General features: G+C 48.6%; 1 protein-coding gene across 1 annotated transcript in view; it reads left to right on the forward strand.

The window, feature by feature from the left end:
* LOC135569091 (synaptotagmin-17-like) overlaps positions 1-11,396 on the forward strand; it is a 69,047-nt gene extending 57,651 nt beyond the window's left edge. The window contains 1 exon segment of the mRNA XM_065015930.1: positions 10,533-11,396. Coding sequence (XP_064872002.1) covers positions 10,533-10,729 — 197 coding nt within the window. The 3' untranslated portion in view covers positions 10,730-11,396.
* Positions 11,397-22,235: the final 10,839 nt, after the last annotated feature.

Consider the following 22,235-nt stretch of genomic DNA (forward strand, 5'->3'; position numbering starts at 1 on the left):
AGGAGAGAGGGATGGATAGAGAGATAGAAGGATGGAAAGAGAGAGACAGAGGGAGAGGAATGAGAGAGAGAGGGAGAGGAGAGAGCGAAGGAGAGAGAGGAAAGCGAGATAAGAGAGACAAGACGAATGCGAAACAGAGATAGAGGGGTCGGCGACAGCCTTCACAAACGTGCCACTTCCGCACTGCTGACAATTAGAGTAATTGCCGTGGCAACGGTTGCCAGGGTGTCGCCAGGGAATCTCTAGCCCGTCTCTAGGCAGTCGCTAGGCTCCTCATTTGGCCAGCAGAAGCTACTGTGTTTACTGCTTAGACCGAGCAGTCATTGATTCATTCGGTATGTGGTGTAGCTACAGACTGTAATGTATCTAGAGACTGGTCCCAGATCTGTGGTGAGGTTTCTAAATGTGGTGTAGCTACAGACTGTAATGTATCTAGAGACTGGTCCCAGATCTGTGGTGAGATTTCTAAATGTGGTGTAGCTACAGACTGTAATGTATCTAGAGACTGGTCCCAGATCTGTGGTGAGGTTTCTAAATGTGGTGTAGCTACAGACTGTAATGTTTCTAGACTGGTCCCAGATCTGTTTGCCTTGAGAAAGGCAGCAGCCTAAGTGTCGGGGGTTGGCTGAACTATTGAATTACAATGAATGTTAAATCCGAGGCAAGAACAAACTTGTATTTCTGCATTGTGTTCCCTTTCTCAGTACAGTATTGGACTCCACTATTGTACTGTCAAACATGACATGTGACAATGACCATGGGAGTTGACTTGGCAAGACAAATCTGGAACCAGGAAAGGCTCACAGAAATATTTGGGGATTTCTGAAGCTACCATTTTCCACCTAAACCCATGTTTAACAGACTACCATCCAACCCTCTCTCTCTCTTTCGCTCTCTCTCTCAGGCCTGTTCCTCTGTGCTATATCTGTCTCTTATCAGACCTGGCTCTCTCACAGCCCCTCTCCTCTCTACTCTCCCCTCTCCTCTCCTCCTCTCTCTCCTCTTCTCTCTCTCTCTCTGTCTCTCTCTCTCTCCTCTCTCTCTCAGGCCTGTTCCTCTGTGCTATATCTGTCTCTTATCAGACCTGGAGGGTCTCACAGCCCCTCTCCTCTCTCCTCTCCCCCTCTCCTCTCTCTCCTCTCTCTCCTCTCATCTCTCTCTCTCCCTCCCTTCCTCCCTCTCTTACTGACTCTTCATTGTCCTGCTCTGGGTAAATATAGTCTCTGCCAAGGATAAAGGAGGGTGTGAAGGAGACCAGACATACACACACACACACACACACACACACACACACACAAAACACACACAATTTACTATTCATGATGGTGATGATGATGGGCCCAAATATAGTGCACTATGTAGAGAATAGGGTGGCATTTGAGACTCATTAAGAGAGCAGGAGGTTATTGATTGTGTCTAGGTAGAAGGAGAGGGAGTAGGGGGATACACACACAGAGACACACAAACACACACACAAACACACACACACACATGTTTGTGTTACACAGAACAAGGACATGTTGTGTTACAGAAGGTACACACAAACACACACACACACACATACACAAACATACATACACACACACACACACACACACACACACACACACACACACACACACACACACACACACATACACAAACACACAAACACACACATACACAAACACACACAAACACACACACACGACACACACACACATACACACACATACATACAAACAGGTCCTCTCAGAGAGGTAGTAGGAGGATGTTGTGTTAAACAGAGAGGTAGTAGGAGGATGTTGTGTTAAACAGAGAGGTAGTAGGAGGATGTTGTGTTAAACAGAGAGGTAGTAGGAGGATGTTGTGTTAAACAGAGAGGTAGTAGGAGGATGTTGTGTTAAACAGAGAGGTAGTAGGAGGATGTTGTGTTAAACAGAGAGGTAGTAGGAGGATGTTGTGTTAAACAGAGAGGTAGTAGGAGGATGTTGTGTTAAACAGAGAGGTAGTAGGAGGATGTTGTGTTAAACAGAGAGGTAGTAGGAGGATGTTGTGTTAAACAGAGAGGTAGTAGGAGGATGTTGTGTTAAACAGAGAGGTAGTAGGAGGATGTTGTGTTAAACAGAGAGGTAGTAGGAGGATGTTGTTGTTTAAACAGAGAGGTAGTAGGAGGATGTTGTTGTTAAACAGAGAGGTAGTAGGAGGATGTTGTGTTAAACAGAGAGGTAGTAGAGGATGTTGTGTTAAACAGAGAGGTAGTAGGAGGATGTTGTGTTAAACAGAGAGGTAGTAGGAGGATGTTGTGTTAAAGAGAGAGTAGTAGGAGGATGTTGTGTTAAACAGAGAGGTAGTAGGAGGATGTTGTGTTAAACAGAGAGGTAGTAGGAGGATGTTGTGTTAAACAGAGAGGTAGTAGGAGGATGTTGTGTTAAACAGAGAGGAGGTAGTAGGAGGATGTTGTGTTAAATGTTGTGTTAGAGAGGTAGTAGGAGGATGTTGTGTTAAACAGAGAGGTAGTAGGAGGATGTTGTGTTAAACAGAGAGGTAGTAGGAGGATGTTGTGTTAAACAGAGGTAGTAGGAGGTTGTGTTATGTTGTGTTAAACAGAGAGGTAGTAGGAGGATGTTGTGTTAAACAGAGAGGTAGTAGGAGGATGTTGTGTTAAACAGAGAGGTAGTAGGAGGATGTTGTGTTAAACAGAGAGGTAGTAGGAGGATGTTGTGTTAAACAGAGAGAGTAGTAGGAGGATGTTGTGTTAAACAGAGAGGTAGTAGGGGGATGTTGTGTTAACAGAGAGAGGTAGTAGGAGGATGTTGTGTTAAACAGAGAGGTAGTAGGAGGATGTTGTGTTAAACAGAGAGGTAGTAGGAGGATGTTGTGTTAAACAGGTCCTAGTAGGAGAGAGGTAGTAGGAGGATGTTGTGTTGAACAGGTCCTCTCAGAGAGGTAGTAGTGTTGTGTTAAACAGAGAGGTAGTAGGAGGATGTTGTGTTGTCCTCTCAGAGAGAGGTTGTGTTAAACAGTAGTAGGAGGATGTTGTGTTAAACAGAGAGGTAGTAGGAGGATGTTGTGTTAAACAGAGAGGTAGTAGGAGGATGTTGTGTTAAACAGAGAGGTAGTAGGAGGTTGTGTTATGTAGGAGGATGTTGTTTAAACAGAGAGGTAGTAGGAGGATGTTGTGTTAAACAGAGAGGTAGTAGGAGGATGTTGTGTTAAACAGAGAGGTAGTAGGAGGATGTTGTGTTAAACAGAGAGGTAGTAGGAGGATGTTGTGTTAAACAGAGAGGTAGTAGGAGGATGTTGTGTTAAACAGAGAGGTAGTAGGAGGATGTTGTGTTAAACAGAGAGGTAGTAGGAGGATGTTGTGTTAAACAGAGAGGTAGTAGGAGGATGTTGTGTTAAACAGAGAGGTAGTAGGAGGATGTTGTGTTAAACAGAGAGTAAATGTTGTGTTAAACAGAGAGGTAGTAGGAGGATGTTGTGTTAAACAGAGAGGTAGTAGGAGGATGTTGTGTTAAACTCTCAGAGAGTTGTGTAGTAGGGAGGATGTTGTGTTAAACAGAGAGGTAGTAGGAGGATGTTGTGTTAAACAGAGAGGTAGTAGGAGGATGTTGTGTTAAACAGAGAGGTAGTAGGAGGATGTTGTGTTAAACAGAGTAGTAGGAGGATGTTGTGTTAAACAGAGAGGTAGTAGGAGGATGTTGTGTTAAACAGAGAGGTAGTAGGAGGATGTTGTGTTAAACAGAGAGGTAGTAGGAGGATGTTGTGTTAAACAGAGAGGTAGTAGGAGGATGTTGTGTTAAACAGGTCCTCTAGTAGGAGGATGTTGTGTTAAACAGAGAGGTAGTAGGAGGATGTTGTGTTAAACAGAGAGGTAGTAGGAGGATGTTGTGTTAAACAGAGAGGTAGTAGGAGGATGTTGTGTTAAACAGAGAGGTAGTAGGAGGATGTTGTGTTAAACAGAGAGGTAGTAGGAGGATGTTGTGTTAAACAGGAGGATAGGAGGATGTTGTGTTAAACAGAGAGGTAGTAGGAGGATGTTGTGTTAAACAGAGAGGTAGTAGGAGGATGTTGTGTTAAACAGAGAGGTAGTAGGAGGATGTTGTGTTAAACAGGAGGTATGTTGTGTTAAACAGAGAGAGTAGTAGGAGGATGTTGTGTTAAACAGAGAGGTGTTGTGTTAGGTAGGTAGGAGGATGTTGTGTTAAACAGAGAGGTAGAGAGGTAGGAGGATGTTGTGTTAAAGGTCAGAGAGGTAGTAGGAGGATGTTGTGTTAAACAGGAGGTAGTAGGAGGTGTTAAAGAGAGAGTAGTAGGAGGATGTTGTGTTAAACAGAGAGGTAGTAGGAGGATGTTGTTGTGTTAAACAGAGAGGTAGTAGTAGGATGTTGTGTTAAACAGAGAGGTAGTAGGAGGGAGGATGTTGTGTTAAAGTGATGTTGTGTTAGAGAGGTAGTAGGAGGATGTTGTGTTAAACAGGTCCTCTCAGAGAGGTAGTAGGAGGATGTTGTGTTAAACAGAGAGGTAGTAGGAGGATGTTGTGTTAAACAGAGAGGTAGTAGGAGGATGTTGTGTTAAACAGAGAGGTAGTAGGAGGATGTTGTGTTAAACAGAGAGGTAGTAGGAGGATGTTGGAGGATGTTGTGTTGAAACAGAGAGGTAGTAGGAGGATGTTGTGTTAAACAGAGAGGTAGTAGGAGGATGTTGTGTTAAACAGAGAGGTAGTAGGAGGATGTTGTGTTAAACAGAGAGGTAGTAGGAGGATGTTGTGTTAAACAGAGAGGTAGTAGGAGGATGTTGTGTTAAACAGAGAGGTAGTAGGAGGATGTTGTGTTGAACAGGTCCTCTCAGAGAGGTAGTAGGAGGATGTTGTGTTAAACAGAGAGGTAGTAGGGGGATGTTGTGTTAAACAGAGAGGTAGTAGGAGGATGTTGTGTTAAACAGAGAGGTAAACAGTAGGAGGATGTTGTGAGAGTAGTTGTTGTGTTAAACCTCAGAGAGTAGTAGGAGGATGTTGTGTTAAACAGGTCCTCTCAGAGAGGTAGTAGGAGGATGTTGTGTTAAACAGAGAGAGGTAGTAGGGAGGATGTTGTGTTGTGTTAAACAGAGAGGTAGTAGGAAGATGTTGTGTTAAACAGAGAGGTAGTAGGAAGATGTTGTGTTGAACAGGTCCTCACAGAGAGGTAGTAGGAGGATGTTGTGTTAAACAGAGAGGTAGTAGGAGGATGTTGTGTTAAACAGGTCCTCACAGAGAGGTAGTAGGAGGATGTTGTGTTAAACAGAGAGGTAGTTGTTGTGTTAAAGGTCAGAGAGTAGTAGGAGAGAGGTAGTAGTAGGAGGATGTTGTGTTAAACAGGTCCTAGTAGGAGAGAGGTAGTAGGAGGATGTTGTGTTAAACAGGTCCTCTCAGAGAGGTAGTAGGAGGATGTTGTGTTAAACAGAGAGGTAGTAGGAGGATGTTGTGTTAGGAGGAGGTGTAGGAGGATGTTGTTAAACAGAGAGGTAGTAGGAGGATGTTGTGTTAAACAGAGAGGTAGTAGGAGGATGTTGTGTTAAACAGAGAGGTAGTAGGAGGATGTTGTGTTAAACAGAGAGGTAGTAGGAGGATGTTGTGTTAAACAGAGTAGGAGGTAGTAGGAGGATGTTGTGTTAAACAGAGAGGTAGTAGGAGGATGTTGTGTTAAACAGAGAGGTAGTAGGAGGATGTTGTGTTAAACAGAGAGGTAGTAGGAGGATGTTGTGTTAAACAGAGAGGTAGTAGGAGGATGTTGTGTTAAACAGAGAGGTAGTAGGAGGATGTTGTGTTAAACAGAGAGGTAGTAGGAGGATGTTGTGTTAAACAGAGAGGTAGTAGGAGGATGTTGTGTTAAACAGAGAGGTAGTAGGAGGATGTTGTGTCTCAGAGAGTCGATGATTCATGACTGATGGTTTCCTTTATTTACCCTGATTCCCTGTATCTTGCTGGGTCTACAACCACCTAAAAGGAAGCGATTCCCAAACCTTCCATAACAAAGCCATCACCTACAGAGAGAGGAACCTGGAGAAGAGTCCCCTAAGCAAGCTGGTGCTGGGGCTCTGTTCACAAACACAAACAGACCACAGAGCCCCAGGACAGCAACACAAATAGACCCAACCAAATCATGAGAAAAAAAAGGAAATTACTTGACACTTTGGAAAGACTGAACAAAAAAACTGAGCCAACTAGAATGTTATTTGGCCCTAAACAGAGAGGACACAGTGGCACAATGCCTTTGCCTCACCCAACATTAAGAAAGCTTTGACTATGTACAGACTTGTTATTGGCTCTCAAGAGAAGACAGGCTATGTGCTCACTGCCCACAAAATGAGGTGGAAACTGAGCTGCACTTCCTAACCTCCTGCCAAATGTATGACCATATTAGAGACACATATTTCCCTCAGATTACACAGATCCACAAATCATTTCAAAACAAATAAATTACTCCCATATATACTGGGTGAAATTCCACAGTGTGCCATCACAGCAGTAAGATGTGTGCCCTGTTGTCACAAGAAAAGCCCAACCACTGAAGAACAAACACCATTGTAAATAAATGTTTATAGGGAGAGAGAGAGAGAGAGAGAGAGAGAGAGAGAGAGAGAGAGAGAGAGAGAGAGAGAGAGAGAGAGAGAGAGAGTCAGAGAGAGAGAGAGAGAGAGAGAGAGAGAGAGAGAGAGAGAGAGTCAGAGAGAGAGAGAGAGAGAGAGAGAGAGAGAGAGAGAGAGAGAGAGAGAGAGAGAGAGAGAGAGAGAGAGAGAGAGAGAGAGAGAGAGAGAGTCAGAGAGAGAGAGAGAGAGAGAGAGTCAGAGAGAGAGAGAGAGAGAGAGAGAGAGAGAGAGAGAGAGAGAGAGAGTCAGAGAGAGAGAGAGAGAGAGAGAGTCAGAGAGAGAGAGAGAGAGAGAGAGAGAGAGAGAGAGTCAGAGAGAGAGAGAGAGAGGAGAGAGAGAGAGAGAGAGTCAGAGAGAGAGAGAGAGAGAGAGAGAGAGAGAGAGAGTCAGAGAGAGAGAGAGAGAGAGAGAGAGAGAGAGAGGAAAAGAGAGGGGGAGAGGAGAGGGGCTGTGAGAGAGCCAGGTCTGATAAGAGACAGATATAGCACAGAGGAACAGGCCTGAGAGAGAGAGAGGGTTGGATGGGGTCTGGGGTCTGTTAAACATGGGTCTTGTTCCGATGTCTGTGTTCCAGGTCTGTGTTCCACGCTGTGTTCTGTCTGTGTTCCACGGTCTGTGTTCCGCTGTCTGTGTTCCGCTGTCTGTGTTCCACGGTCTGTGTTCCGCTGTCTGTGTTCCGCTGTCTGTGTTCCGCTGTCTGTGTTCCACGGTCTGTGTTCCACTGTCTGTGTTCCGCTGTCTGTGTTCCGCTGTCTGTGTTCCACGGTCTGTGTTCCGTTGTCTGTGTTCCGCTGTCTGTGTTCCGCTGTCTGTGTTCCACTGTTTGTGTTCCGCTGTCTGTGTTCCACGGTTTGTGTTCCGCTGCGACCGCTTTCTGTGTTCCACGGTCTGTGTTCCACGGTCTGTGTTCCACGGTCTGTGTTCCGCTGTCTGTGTTCCACGGTCTGTGTTCCGCTGTCTGTGTTCCGCTGTCTGTGTTCCGCGGTCTGTGTTCCGCTGTCTGTGTTCCGCTGTCTGTGTTCCGCTGTCTGTGTTCCACTCTGTGTTCCATGTCTGTGTTCCGCTGTCTGTGTTCCGCTGTCTGTGTTCCGCTGTCTGTGTTCCGCTGTCTGTGTTCCGCTGTCTGTGTTCCACGGTCTGTGTTCCATGGTCTGTGTTCCGCTGTCTGTGTTCCGCTGTCTGTGTTCCGCTGTCTGTGTTCCGCTGTCTGTGTTCCGCTGTCTGTGTTCCGCTGTCTGTGTTCCGCTGTCTCCGCTTTCTGCTTCCAAACACACCTACGTCCCTGTCTGAGTCACCAGCAATAAAACATGTGTGAGACCTGCTACACAACAAACAGAGAGGGAGGGAGGAGTAAGGGAGGGAGTGAGGGAGGAGTAAGGGTCTGAGGGAGGAGTAAGGGAGGGAGGGAGGAGTAAGGGAGAGGGGAGGGAGGAGTAAGGGAGGGAGGAATAAGGGAGGGAGGAGTAAGGGAGGAGGAACCCTCTCCCTCACTGTTCCCTCCTTCTCATTTATTTTTGATAGCTGGTGACTCAGGTGTGCTTGGAAGCGGAATGCAATCAGGGGTCTTACATCGGCCTCCTGTCCTCTCCCCTGTCCTGTCCATCTGTCCTCTCCTATCCCCCTGTCCTGTCCCCTGTGTCCTCCTGTCCTCTGTTCCTCCTGTCCTGTCCTCTCCTCCTGTCCTCTCCTCCTGTCCTCTCCTCCTGTTCTCCAGTCCTCTCCTCCTGTTCTCCCCTCCTCTCCTCATGTCCTCTCCTCCTGTTCTCCCCTCCTCTCCTCCTGTCCTGTGCCCCCTGTCCTGTCCCCTGTCCTCCTGTCCTCTCCCCCTGTCCTGTCCTCTCCTCCTGTCCTATCCTCCTGTTCTCCCCTCCTCTCCTCTGTTCTCCCCTCCTCTCCTCCAGTCCTCTCCTCCTGTTCTCCCCGGTCCTCTCCTCATGTCCTCTCCTCCTGTTCTCCCCTCCTCTCCTCATGTCCTCTCCTCCTGTTCTCCCTCCTCTCCTCCTGTCCTCTCCTCCTGTTCTCCCCTCCTCTCCCCCTGTCCTCTCCTCCTGTCCTCCTGTCCTCCTGTCCTCCTCTCCTCCTGTTTCTCCCTCCTGTTCTCCTCCTGTCCTCCTCTCCTCCTGTTCTCCCCTCCTCTCCTCATGTCCTCTCCTCCTGTTCTCCCCTCCTCTCCTCCTGTCCTCTCCTCCTGTTCTCCCCACCTCTCCTCCTGTCCTCCTGTCCTCCTCTCCTCCTGTTCACCCCTCCTGTTCTCCTCCTGTCCTCCTCCCCTCCGGTTCTCCCCTCCTGCCAAGGCAGCAGCTACTCTTCCTGGGGTTTATTATGGATCCCCATTAGTTCCTGCCAAGGCAGCAGCTACTCTTCCTGGGGTTTATTATGGATCCCCATTAGTTCCTGCCAAGGCAGCAGCTACTCTTCCTGGGGTTTATTATGGATCCCCATTAGTTCCTGCCAAGGCAGCAGCTACTCTTCCTGGGGTTTATTATGGATCCCCATTAGTTCCTGCCAAGGCAGCAGCTACTCTTCCTGGGGTTTATTAAGGATCCCCATTAGTTCCTGCCAAGGCAGCAGCTACTCTTCCTGGGGTTTATTATGGATCCCCATTAGTTCCTGTCAAGGCAGGAGCTACTCTTCCTGGGGTTTATTATGGATCCCCATTAGTTCCTGCCAAGGCAGCAGCTACTCTTCCTGGGGTTTATTATGGATCCCCATTAGTTCCTGCCAAGGCAGCAGCTACTCTTCCTGGGGTTTATTATGGATCCCCATTAGTTCCTGCCAAGGCAGCAGCTACTCTTCCTGGGGTTTATTATGGATCCCCATTAGTTCCTGCCAAGGCAGCAGCTACTCTTCCTGGGGTTTATTATGGATCCCCATTAGTTCCTGCCAAGGCAGCAGCTACTCTTCCTGGGGTTTATTATGGATCCCCATTAGTTCCTGCCAAGGCAGCAGCTACTCTTCCTGGGGTTTATTAAGGATCCCCATTAGTTCCTGCCAAGGCAGCAGCTACTCTTCCTGGGGTTTATTATGGATCCCCATTAGTTCCTGCCAAGGCAGCAGCTACTCTTCCTGGGGTTTATTAAGGATCCCCATTAGTTCCTGCCAAGGCAGCGGCCACTCTTCCTGGGGTTTACACAATAATGTCTTTCTGAGGATGATGTGTAGGATGAATGTCTTTCTGAGGATGATGTGTAGGATGATGTGTAGGATAATGTCTTTCTGAGGATGATGTGTAGGATGATGTGTAGGATAATGTCTTTCTGAGGATGATGTGTAGGATGATGTGTAGGATAATGTCTTTCTGAGGATGATGTGTAGGATGATGTGTAAGATAATGTCTTTCTGATGATGAAGTGTAGGATAATGTCTTTCTGAGGATGATGTGTAGAATAGTGTCTGATACAAGCAGATTTCTTTCAAACTGTATATGCAACTAACCAACTAACCCACACCTCTCCTCCCCTCTCTCTCCTCTCTCCCATACCTCCTCCCCTCTCTCCTCTCTCCCCTCTCTCCCCCTCTCTCCTCTCTCCCCTCTCTCCCCCTCTCTCCCCTACCTCCTCCCCTCTCCCCTCTCCCCCTCTCTCCCCCTCTCCCTCCTCCTCCCTCCTCCCTCCCCTCCCTCTCCCCCTCTCCCCCCCCTCCCCTCTCCCTCCCTCCCCCCCCCCCCCCTCCTCCCCTCTCTCCTCCCCTCCCCTCCCCTCCTCCCCTCCCTCTCTCCCCCTCCCCTCTCTCCTCTCCTCCCTCCCTCTCCCTCCCCTCCCTCTCCCCTCTCTCCCCCCTCTCTCCTCCCCTCTCTCCTCCCCTCTCTCCCCTCCTCCTCCCCTCTCCCCCTACCTCCTCCCCTCTCTCCCCCTACCTCCTCCCCCTCTCTCCCCCTCTCTCCTCCCCTCTCTCCCCCTCTCTCCCACCCTCCCGCCCTCAAGTGTACGGCCACAACATGAAGAGCAGTAATGATTTTGTGGGGAGGATCGTGATTGGCCAGTTCTCCACGGGTCCCCCTGAGACCTCCCACTGGCGCCACCTGTTGGCCAGTCAGAGAACTCCGGTTGAACAGTGGCACAGCCTGCGCTCACGGGCAGAGTGTGACCGCGTCTCCCCCGCCTCGCTGGAGGTCACATGATAGAGCTGGAGAGGGATCAGGAGTTAGAGGTTAAGGGTCAGAGGTCAGGAGGAGAGGTATAAGCTCAAAGGGTTGAGGTACACAGTAGGAAAGAGGAAGATGAAAGGGGGTCAGAGTTAGAGGTTAGAGGTCGGGGTTTGATGTCAGGGAGGTGAGAAAAGGGGGTTAGAGGAGAGAGAAAGAGAGAGAGAGAGAGAGAGAGAGACACAGGGAGAGAAGAGAGAGGGACACAGAGAGAAGAGAGAGGGACACAGAGAGAGAGAGAGAGAGAGAGAGAGAGAGACACAGAGAGAGGGACACAGAGAGAGGGACACAGAGAGGGACACAGAGAGGGACACAGAGAGAGAAGAGAGAGGGACACAGAGAGAGAGGGAGAGGAGGAAGGGGAGACAGAGGTCAAGGTTAAGGCCACCAGCAGGGCCGGATTAAGAAATCATAGGCCGTGGCTTAGACATTGCTCAAATTTTAATAGTAAAGACGTCATTTAACTGTAAAAATATATATTTGTCTCAGCCCGGGCCCCAGGCCTATGGTTGGAGGTTCCAGTAAATAATAAAAAATATATATATACATTTCTATTTTTCTTGGCCTCAAGGGCCTCGGGGCTTCAGCCCCTGCATTAATCAGACCCTGCATTAATCAGGCCTTGAATTGATCAGGCCCTGCATTAATCAGTTAATCAGGCCCTGCATTAATCAGGCCTTGCATTGATCAGCCCTGCGTTAATCAGGCCCTGCATTAATCAGGCCCTGCATTAATCAGGCCCTGCATTAATCAGGCCCTGCGTTAATCAGGCCTTGCATTGATCAGGCCCTGCATTAATCAGGCCCTGCATTAATCAGCCCCTGCATTAATCAGCCCCTGCATTAATCAGGCCCTGCATTAATCAGCCCCTGCATTAATCAGCCCCTGCATTAATCAGCCCCTGCATTAATCAGCCCCTGCATTAATCAGCCCCTGCGTTAATCAGGCCCTGCGTTACTCTGGCCTTGCATTGATCAGGCCCTGCATTAATCAGCCCCTGCATTAATCAGCCCCTGCATTGATCAGGCCCTGCATTAATCAGCCCCTGCATTAATCAGGCCCTGCATTAATCAGGCCCTGCATTAATCCACCCCTGCATTAATCAGGCCCTGCCAACAAGATGAACCGTCCTCAGCTCTCCAAAATTGCTGCCTCTCTTCCCCCTCACCTTCCTGACTGACCTCCCAGCTTCCTAGCAGTGTGACCAGAGACAGAGGGATGTGTCCCAAATGGCACCCTATTCCCTATTTAGGTGCACTACTTTAGACTATGGGCCCCTCCTCCCTATGAGCCCCTCCTCTCTATGAGCCCCTCCTAACCTGACTGGGTTACCAGGTGTCCTAACCCAGCTGTTTAATGTTACCAGGTGTCCTAACCCAGCTGTTTTAGGTTACCAGTTTTATGGTGTCCTAACCCAGCTGTTTTAGGTTACCAGGTGTCCTAACCCAGCTGTTTTAGGTTACCAGGTGTCCTAACCCAGCTGTTTAATGTTACCAGGTGTCCTAACCCAGCTGTTTTAGGTTACCAGGTGTCCTAACCCAGCTGTTTTAGGTTACCAGGTGCCCTAACCCAGCTGTATTGGGTTACCAGGTGTCCTAACCCAGCTGTCCTAACCCAGCTGTTTTAGGTTACCAGGTGCCCTAACCCAGCTGTATTGGGTTACCAGGTGTCCTAACCCAGCTGTATTGGGTTACCAGGTGCCCTAACCCAGCTGTATTGGGTTACCAGGTGTCCTAACCCAGCTGTATTGGGTTACCAGGTGCCCTAACCCAGCTGTATTGGGTTACCAGGTGTCCTAACCCAGCTGTTTTAGGTTACCAGGTGCCCTAACCCAGCTGTATTGGGTTACCAGGTGCCTGTGGTGCTAGCATGGTTGTAGTGCCTCAGTGCTGACAGACTGGTGCTAACACAGGTACAGTGGACTGAGTCCCTAGGTTGAGACCATGCCTCTACTCTTCACAGTGTTCAACTGACAACACATTGGTGTGCGTCCCAAATGACACCCTAGTCCGTACACAGTACACTACTGGGCCCTGGTCAAAAGTAGGGCCCTGTTTAGGTAACAGGGTGCTATATTATGATTTGGGATGCAGCCATTAACTGATAAAATAATAGTTGATGTTCTCTGAAGTGGTTGACTAACTAACGGTTGCTGATAATCAGTGGTTTGAAATAGTTGGAAGTGGATCCAAACTTTACTTGTCTGTGGAAATCATAGAGTTGGATAGAGGGCTCATCTTCACATCTGTTACATAATGGCTACTGTGACAGCATGGGCAGCGCCATTGAGGGCTTTCTCCATTTTAGAGTAGTTTCTACTACTACTTTTTCTATGAGTCAGTGAACAAACTGAAAGGGTGCGTACTGCCCCCTGGAGGGTGTTGTCTGAACAGGTATAAAGACAAGGTTGGTGAAATAATGCCCCCTGGAGGGTGTTGTCTGAACAGGTATAAAGACTAGGTTGGTGATTTACTGCCCCCTGGAGGGTGTTGTCTGAACAGGTATAAAGACAAGGTTGGTGATTTACTGCCCCCTGGAGGGTGTTGTCTGAACAGGTATAAAGACAAGGTTGGTGAAATACTGCCCCCTGGAGGGTGTTGTCTGAACAGGTATAAAGACAAGGTTGGTGATATAATGCCCCCTGGAGGGTGTTGTCTGAACAGGTATAAAGACAAGGTTGGTGATTTACTGCCCCCTGGAGGGTGTTGTCTGAACAGGTATAAAGACAAGGTTGGTGATTTACTGCCCCCTGGAGGGTGTTGTCTGAACAGGTATAAAGACAAGGTTGGTGATATACTGCTCCCTGGAGGGTGTTGTCTGAACAGGTATAAAGACAAGGTTGGTGACACCTGCAGTTATGTAATGTTAGTATAGTATAATTCATTGGCTGATCAGTCCTGCTGACCTGGATGGAATTTCTGTAATCCTTTTCTAACCCATAGCAAGTCCCAGCCAGTTGACTACTTCAAAATGGTGGAAGTCCTGGGCTCTGCCCATGCTACAACAGGCTTTGTGGCGCTAGAGCTGTCTATCCAAGTCTATGGTGGAAATTCTGTCGCTGTTTCTGCTGTGGTTGTCCCAAATGGCATCCTATTCCCAATGTAGTGCAGTGCTTTGATCAGAGACCATAGGCTCACCTCCATAGGTCAATAGTTAGTGCACCATATAGGGAACAGGGTTTCATTTGGGACACAATATGATTCTGTACAATACTGTATCAAGCCTAGTCTAGCCAACTATACAGTGAAGATTGTATTACAAGTGATGAAAAAAGTATAAATACTAAATATACTGTGCTAGTGAAGATAATATTTTTTTTATTTTCTGTCAAATTGATGCATACATATATATATATATTAGATATATATTTATCTCAGAATTGTTTTTCTGTGTGTATATATTTATGGCCTTTTCTGCTGTTAAGGAAAAATGAACAAATCGATGTAAACATAGTTAGATGACGTAGTTAGATGACGTAGTTAGATGACGTAGTTAGATGATGTAGTTAGATGACGTAGTTAGATGATGTAGTTAGATGACGTAGTTAGATGATGTAGTTAGATGACGTAGTTAGATGATGTAGTTAGATGATGTAGTTAGATGATGTAGTTAGATGACGTAGTTAGATGACGTAGTTAGATGACGTAGTTAGATGATGTAGTTAGATGATGTAGTTAGATGATGTAGTTAGATGACGTAGTTAGATGATGTAGTTAGATGATGTAGTTAGATTACGTAGTTAGATGATGTAGTTAGATGATGTAGTTAGATGATGTAGTTAGATGACGTAGTTAGATGATGTAGTTAGATGATGTAGTTAGATGACGTAGTTAGATGATGTAGTTAGATGATGTAGTTAGATGACGTAGTTAGATGATGTAGTTAGATGATGTAGTTAGATAACGTAGTTAGATGATGTAGTTAGATGATGTAGTTAGGTATTGTACAAAAGAAAAGAGTAGAGCCGAACGAGAAGAACAAATTGTGTGTCGTCAAACTTTTAAAAACGGGTTTTTAAACATGTTTTTTTCTCAACGTTTCACAGCTTTAATCTAGAACCAAACAAGTAGTGATTTTACTGAGCTTTCTCCTCCTCCTCCTCCAGCTCGGTCACTATAAACACAGGCTGCATCCCAAGTGGAACCTATGTAGTGCACAATTATGGCACGTAGGGTTTTAGTCCAAATGTAACTACTACACTATAGAGGGACCCTCTGTCAACAGCACTGCACTATAGAGGGACCCTCTGTCAACAGTACTGCACTATAGAGGGACCCTCTGTCAACAGTACTGCACTATAGAGGGACCCTCTGTCAACAGTACTGCACTATAGAGGGACCCTCTGTCAACAGTACTGCGCTATAGAGGGACCCTCTGTCAACAGTACTGCACTATAGAGGGACCCTCTGTCAACAGTACTGCGCTATAGAGGGACCCTCTGTCAACAGTACTGCACTATAGAGGGACCCTCTGTCAACAGTACTGCACTATAGAGGGACCCTCTGTCAACAGTACTGCACTATAGAGAGACCCTCTGTCAACAGTACTGCACTAAAGAGAGACCCTCTGTCAACAGTACTGCACTATAGAATTCTTACTGGGGTTTAATATGTCCTAAATAGCACCCTATTCCCGAGAAAGTGTACCCTATAGGCCTCTGGTCAAAAGTAGTGCACTATATGGGGAATAGGGCCCATAGGTCTCTGGTCAAACGTAGTGCACTATATGGGGAATACGGCCCATAGGTCTCTGGTCAAACGTAGTGCACTACATAGGGAATAGGGTGTCATTTGGGACAGACATGATGTGTTGTGGTCTGCCAGTCTGTGTGAACGTCAGTGTTTCTCCATCTGGAACCGGTGATATTTGCTGTCTGTTTTGGTACTACGTGTGTCTCTATGTGTTAGTTTGACTCATCTGTTTCATTGAGAATAAACACTTATAATCTGGTGGTACAACTCGCTGTCAAGAGGAATTGTTTTTTGTTGTTGAAGATGGACATCTGGGGCCATGTCAACGTATCAAACATCTCAGAGTGGAAGTACGTGCTGATCTGAGATAAGTTTGCTCTTTTAAATATCAACCAATGAGATGATTTGGACAGGACATGGGGACCTGATACCAGAACAGCGTTCCTACTCTGAGAGACTTGATGTAAATACAGCCCCTGGTCACTATAGTTACAATGTCGCTGTGTCTGACCCAAAGCAATAGTTCCTGTGTTTACTGTCTGACTTATGAATCTCTCGTAGCTGTACAGCTCTGTCTTGTAGTGGAAGTCCTGGCACAGTGGATGTTTAAAGACTGGATGTTTGTTAATAGTAAGATATATATAGACATACACATGGTTACCTACCTCTTCCACCACTCCCAGACCTTACCTATTCCACCTCTCCCAGACCTTACCTCTTCCACCACTCCCAGACCTCTTCCACCACTCCCATACCTCTTCCACCACTCCCAGATATTTTCCACCACTCCCAGACCTTTTCCACCACTCCCAGACCTCTTCCACCTCTCCCAGACCTCTTCCACCACTCCCAGACCTCTTCCACCTCTCCCAGACCTCTTCCATCTCTCCCAGACCGCTTCCACCTCTCCCAGACCTCTTCCACCTCTCCCAGACCTCTTCCACCTCTTCCACCTCTCCCAGACCTCTTCCACCTCTCCCAGACCTCTTCCATCTCTCCCAGACCTCTTCCACCACTCCCAGACCTCTTCCACCTCTCCCAGACCTCTTCCACCTCTCCCAGACCTCTTCCATCTCTCCCAGACCTCTTCCACCTCTCCCAGACCTTACCTCTTCCACCTCTCCCAGACCTCTTCCACCTCTCCCAGACCTCTTCCACCACTCCCAGACCTCTTCCACCTCTCCCAGACCTCTTCCACCTCTCCCAGACCTCTTCCACCTCTCCCCTCTTCCACCTCTCCCCGACCTCTTCCACCTCTCCCAGACCTCTTCCACCTCTCCCAGACCTCTTCCACCCCTCCCAGACCTCACTCCCAGACCTCTTCCTCCCAGACCTCCTCCCAGACCTCTTCCACCTCCCCAGACCTCTTCCACCTCCCCAGACCTCTTCCACCACTCCCAGACCTCTTCCACCTCTCCCAGACCTCTTCCACCTTCCCAGACCTCTTCCACCTCTCCCAGACCTCTTCCACCTCTCCCAGACCTCTTCCACCTCTCCCAGACCTCTTCCACCTCTCCCAGACCTCTTCCACCTCTCCCAGACCTCTTCCACCACTCCCAGACCTCTTCCACCACTCCCAGACCTCTTCCACCACTCCCAGACCTCTTCCACCTCTCCCAGACCTCTTCCACCTCTCCCAGACCTCTTCCACCTCTCCCAGACCTCTTCCACCTCTCCCAGACCTTTGTGATGTTTCCATATCAAAGTTGTCATTTCGCATCCAATAAAACACCAAATAAAGCTCAATGGTTGTGTAATGATGAATCAGTGTGTGTGTGTGTGTGTGTGTGTGTGTGTGTGTGTGTGTGTGTGTGTGTGTGTGTGTGTGTGTGTGTGTGTAGGAACATGATCAGCTTAACCTCTCCATGGGCTAACAGCTACGGGTCACACACAACATGACCATATAGTGTGGGTGAACGTTCCGGTTGTTTTGGTTGGAGAGGAATGCCCACGCTTAACAGAGGAGGGGAGGGACACAGACCCTGACATGCACACACACACACACACACATGGCTCTCTGCCACAGAGCTAAGGAACACTGGGAACCAGCTGAGACAGGGACACACAACACACACACAGGGAGATCTGACATGGCTCTCTGCCACAGAGCTAAGGAACACTGGGAACCAGCTGAGACAGGGACACACAACACACACACAGGGAGATCATGGCTCTCTGCCACAGAGCTAAGGAACACTGGGAACCAGCTGAGACAGGGACACACAACACACACACAGGGAGATCTGACATGGCTCTCTGCCACAGAGCTAAGGAACACTGGGAACCAGCTGAGACAGGGACACACACACACACACACAGGGAACCAGCTGAGACAGGGACACAACACACACTGGGAACCAGCTGAGACAGGGACACACACACACACTGGGAACCAGCTGAGACAGGGACACACAACACACACACTGGGAACCAGCTGAGACAGGGACACACAACACACACACAGGGAACCAGCTGAGACAGGGACACACAACACACACACAGGGAACCAGCTGAGACAGGGACACACAACACACACAGGGAACCAGCTGAGACAGGGACACAACACACACAGGGAACCAGCTGAGACAGGGACACAACACACACAGGGAACCAGCTGAGACAGGGACACACAACACACTTTTTCTGCCCCTGTTTTGTTTTGAGGGGAATTATCTAAAGGTGGAGTTGCCAGTTCAAACTCTTTAATCCCCTGCTCCCCTCAGCCTCACACCTTCCAGGTCACTGCCTGGTCAATCTGTACTGACAACCCACCTCTTAGGCGGGTAGTAACTACAGTGGTGGGTTATATAACTACTGCTCTAACTAGCTGTTCTTACTTACCACTCTTTCTTTAGTGTACCTGCTCAGTTGAATTACCTAACGAGGTGCAGGTAAAGATCTGTGTGTTCTTGTCTTTTTGGTACATACTTGTAAAACAGAAGTGTGGTAAAGTCCTATGTACTGTCACTACTACCTAGTGGTTCTATAGCTTCCCTAGAATAAGGTTGTGTTGTTGTTCAGGCTGAGCGTGTGATGGAGAAGGAACTCAACAGTCAAGACACAAAACAACCACAGTCTGTTTTTCTTATTGAGTGTATTCATGAATTGATCAAAGTATTGATGATTGGTCCTCCATCTACTACATGACAGTACAGCAGTACATGTAGACCGTTCACACATCAACAACAACTGTCTCAAATAGCACACTACTTCCTTTTACAGTACACTACTGTTGACCTGAGTCACATAGAGCTCTGGCATAAAGTTGTGCCCTACATAGGGAATAGGGTACCATTTGAGAGTTGACCAAACATCAAAGTATCTTAGTGGTAACAGGGCTGCAGGGTGAAGAGGTGAGAAGAGGCCTTCACATGATAAGTCCCATGTATTCCTCTGTGTGTGTGATGTCGTGAATGGCACCCTATTCAATAGCTAGTGCATTATACTATGGGAGGGAGGGAGGGAGGGATGAGAAGAAGAGAGGGAGGGTTGAGGGAGGGAGGGAGGGGGAAGATGAGAGGGAGAAGAAGAAGAGAGGGAGGGTTGAGGGAGGAGAAGAAGAGAGGGAGGGGTGAGGGAGGAGAAGAAGAGAGGGAGGGTTGAGGGAGGAGAAGAAGAGAGGGAGGGTTGAGGGAGGAGAAGAAGAGAGGGAGGGGTGAGGGAGGAGAAGAAGGTTGAGGAAGGAGAAGGCAACAACAGCAGCAGGAAAGTTCCCCAATATCATCGTTTTCAGTGGGGCTCTGTGTGTGTGTGTGTGTCGGTGTGTGTGTGTATGCTGGACCCCAGAGGTCTAGTTGTCCACTGTGGGGATCTTGCACACGAAGGGAAAGGCTTTGTCACAGCTGTTATCATTCCAGGACCTCAGTGCTGTCAGAGAAACACACACACACACACACACACACACAGCGCTGTTAGAGACAAAAACAACACTACTGTAACAATACAGAGGCGGATGCAAGATGCAAGCAACGATGGTTTAATGAATACAGGTTACAGCAGCAACAGGACAGACAGACTGTACTCAGACGGAATCCGACCCAGGGACTAGGGCGCATCCTCCTATGTGAGCGTGCTGAGAAACCCAGGGGAGAGTGTCCGGATGGGTAGGAAGGAGCACAGCAGATAATCCACACAAGGGCGGCGAGAGATGAGTACGGACACACGACACAACCTCAGGGAAGTAACAACGATCTGACAACAAGAAACACTGGTTACAGAACATATAAAGGGAAGATAAGTGATTCCAGCTGGCGCAGACAATCAGGCCGAGATTGGGAACCACGCCCACACAAACACGGGAGAGAGAGAGAGAGAGAAAAGGAAAAGGAGGCAGTGGATTCATGAACCGTGACAATAACCCCCCCCTAGGAACGCCTCTTGGCGTTCCCAGGCGAATTTACCTGTCGATTGAAATCATCGATAAGGGAGTGATCCAGAATGTCCCTAGCAGGTACCCAACTTCTCTCCTCCGGGCCGTAACCCTCCCAGTCCACCAGGTACTGGAATCCGCGTCCCCTCCTTCTAGAGTCCAAAATACGATTGACAGAAAAGGTGGGTTCCCCATCAACAAGTCGTGGCGGCGGGGAACCGGGACCGGTGGGTTAATGCGTGCCTGAAACACAGGTTTTATTTTAGACACATGAAAGGTAGGATGAATTCTCCTATACGCCGGAGGAAGCTGGAGCCGGACCGCCACCGGACTAATGATCCTGGTGACTTTGAACGGGCCGATAAATTTGGGGGCAAGCTTGTTCGAAACGGATCGGAGTGGAATGTTCTTAGTAGAAAGCCACACTCTTTGGCCAACGACGTATACCGGAGGCTTCGACCGGTGGCGATCGGCCTTAGTCTTGGTGCGCGCCCCCACCCGGAGAAGAGTCTCACGGGCTCTGCTCCATGCGCGACGGCACCTCTGGATGAAAGCGTGAGCGGAGGAACAGACACCTCGGACTCCGTACTGGGAAAGATAGGTGGCTGGTAACCTAAACTACACTCAAACGGAGAGAGACCCGTGGCTGCCACTGGCAACGAATTGTGAGCGTACTCAACCATAGAGAGTTGTTGACTCCAGGAAGAGGGATTCTTAGAAACCAAACATCGCAACACTCTCTCCAAATCTTGGTTGGCCCTCTCCGCTTGACCGTTGCTCTGGGGATGAAACCCTGAAGACAGGCTGACACTCGCTCCCAGTAACCTACAAAACTCTTGCCAAAACTTGGACACAAATTGGGGCCCCCTGTCAGAAACTACGTCCATCGGCAGACTATGTAAGCGAAAGACGTGATCCACGACAGTTACCGCTGTCTCCTTGGCAGATGGTAATTTAGGCAAGGGAATAAAATGAGCCGCCTTCGAGAACCGGTCCACCACGGTCAAAACAACAGTCTTGCCCTGGGAGGGCGGGAGGGCGGTAACAAAATCTAGCGCGATGTGGGACCAGGGTCTCGAAGGGACCGACAGCGGTTGGAGTAACCCATCTGGGGGTCGATTAGAAGTCTTCCCAGTGGCACAAACCGAGCAAGCCAAGACAAAACTGTGAATGTCACGAGCCATCAGTGGCCACCAAAAGCGTTGCTTAACCAAAAGCTAGTGCGACTGACTCCTGGATGACACGCTACGTTGGAGCAATGCCCCCACCGAATAACATCGGACCGACACCCCTCCGGCACAAACAACCGATTAGGCGGGCAACCGGGCGGAGGCGTTACCCCTTCTAAGGCCGTTTTGACCCTCGATTCAACCTCCCATGTGAGTGTGGAGACCACTAGGGTCCCGGGTAGGATGCACTCGGGAGTGGATGGGCGTTCGGAATGGTCAAAAATGCGAGAAAGGGAATCGGGTTTGACATTCTTGGAACCCGGGCGTACGAGAGAGAGAAGTCAAAACGTCCGAAAAAGAGTGCCCACCGCGCCTGCCTGGAGTTGAGTCGCTTGGCGGTTCTGATATATTCCAAATTTTTGTGATCGGTCCAAACTATAAAAGGTACCCCGAACCCTCTAACAAATGGCGCCACTCCTCCAGTGCTAACTTCACTGCCAACAACTCTCTGTTGCCAATGTCGTAGTTGCGTTCCGCAGGTGATAACCGATGGGAAAGGAACGCGCAAGGGTGCATCTTGTCGTCAGAAGAGGAACGTTGGGAAAGTACCGCACCTACCCCCACCTCTGAAGCGTCCACCTCCACCACGAACTGACGCGAGGGATCGGGAGCTATGAGGATGGGAGCCGAAACAAAGCGGCTCTTGAGTTTGACGAATGCAGCCTCGGCTGTATCGGACCACCTGAACGTCACTCTGGGGAGGTTAAGGCGGTAAGAGGAGCGACTATCTGGCTAAAGTTGCGAATCGAAACGCCCGGTAGAAATTGGCGAATCCCAGAAACCTCTGTAGGGCCTTACGGGAATCTGGGCTTGGCCAATCCACCACAGCCTTAACCTTGTCAGGATCCATGCGAATACCTTCAGTCGAGACGATGTAACCTAGGAATGGAACGGATTGTGCATGAAAAATGCATTTCTCCGCCTTGACAAAAAGTCCATTCTCCAACAACCTCTGAAGCACTCGTCTGACGTGCTGAACGTGTTCCTGGAGAGAAGAAGAAAAATCAGTATGTCATCCAGGTAAACATATATGAACTGATCAATCATATCTCTCAGCACGTCATTTACGAGTGCCTGGAAAACCGCTGGGGAGTTGGATAGCCCAAAAGGCATGACCAAATATTCGAAGTGCCCTCTGGGGGTGTTAAACGCGGTCTTCCATTCGTCCCCCTTATGCGAACCAAATGATATGC

The sequence above is a fragment of the Oncorhynchus nerka genome, unplaced genomic scaffold (genome assembly GCF_034236695.1).
Source record: "Oncorhynchus nerka isolate Pitt River unplaced genomic scaffold, Oner_Uvic_2.0 unplaced_scaffold_1209, whole genome shotgun sequence".
NCBI classification, from domain to species: Eukaryota; Metazoa; Chordata; class Actinopteri; order Salmoniformes; family Salmonidae; genus Oncorhynchus; species Oncorhynchus nerka.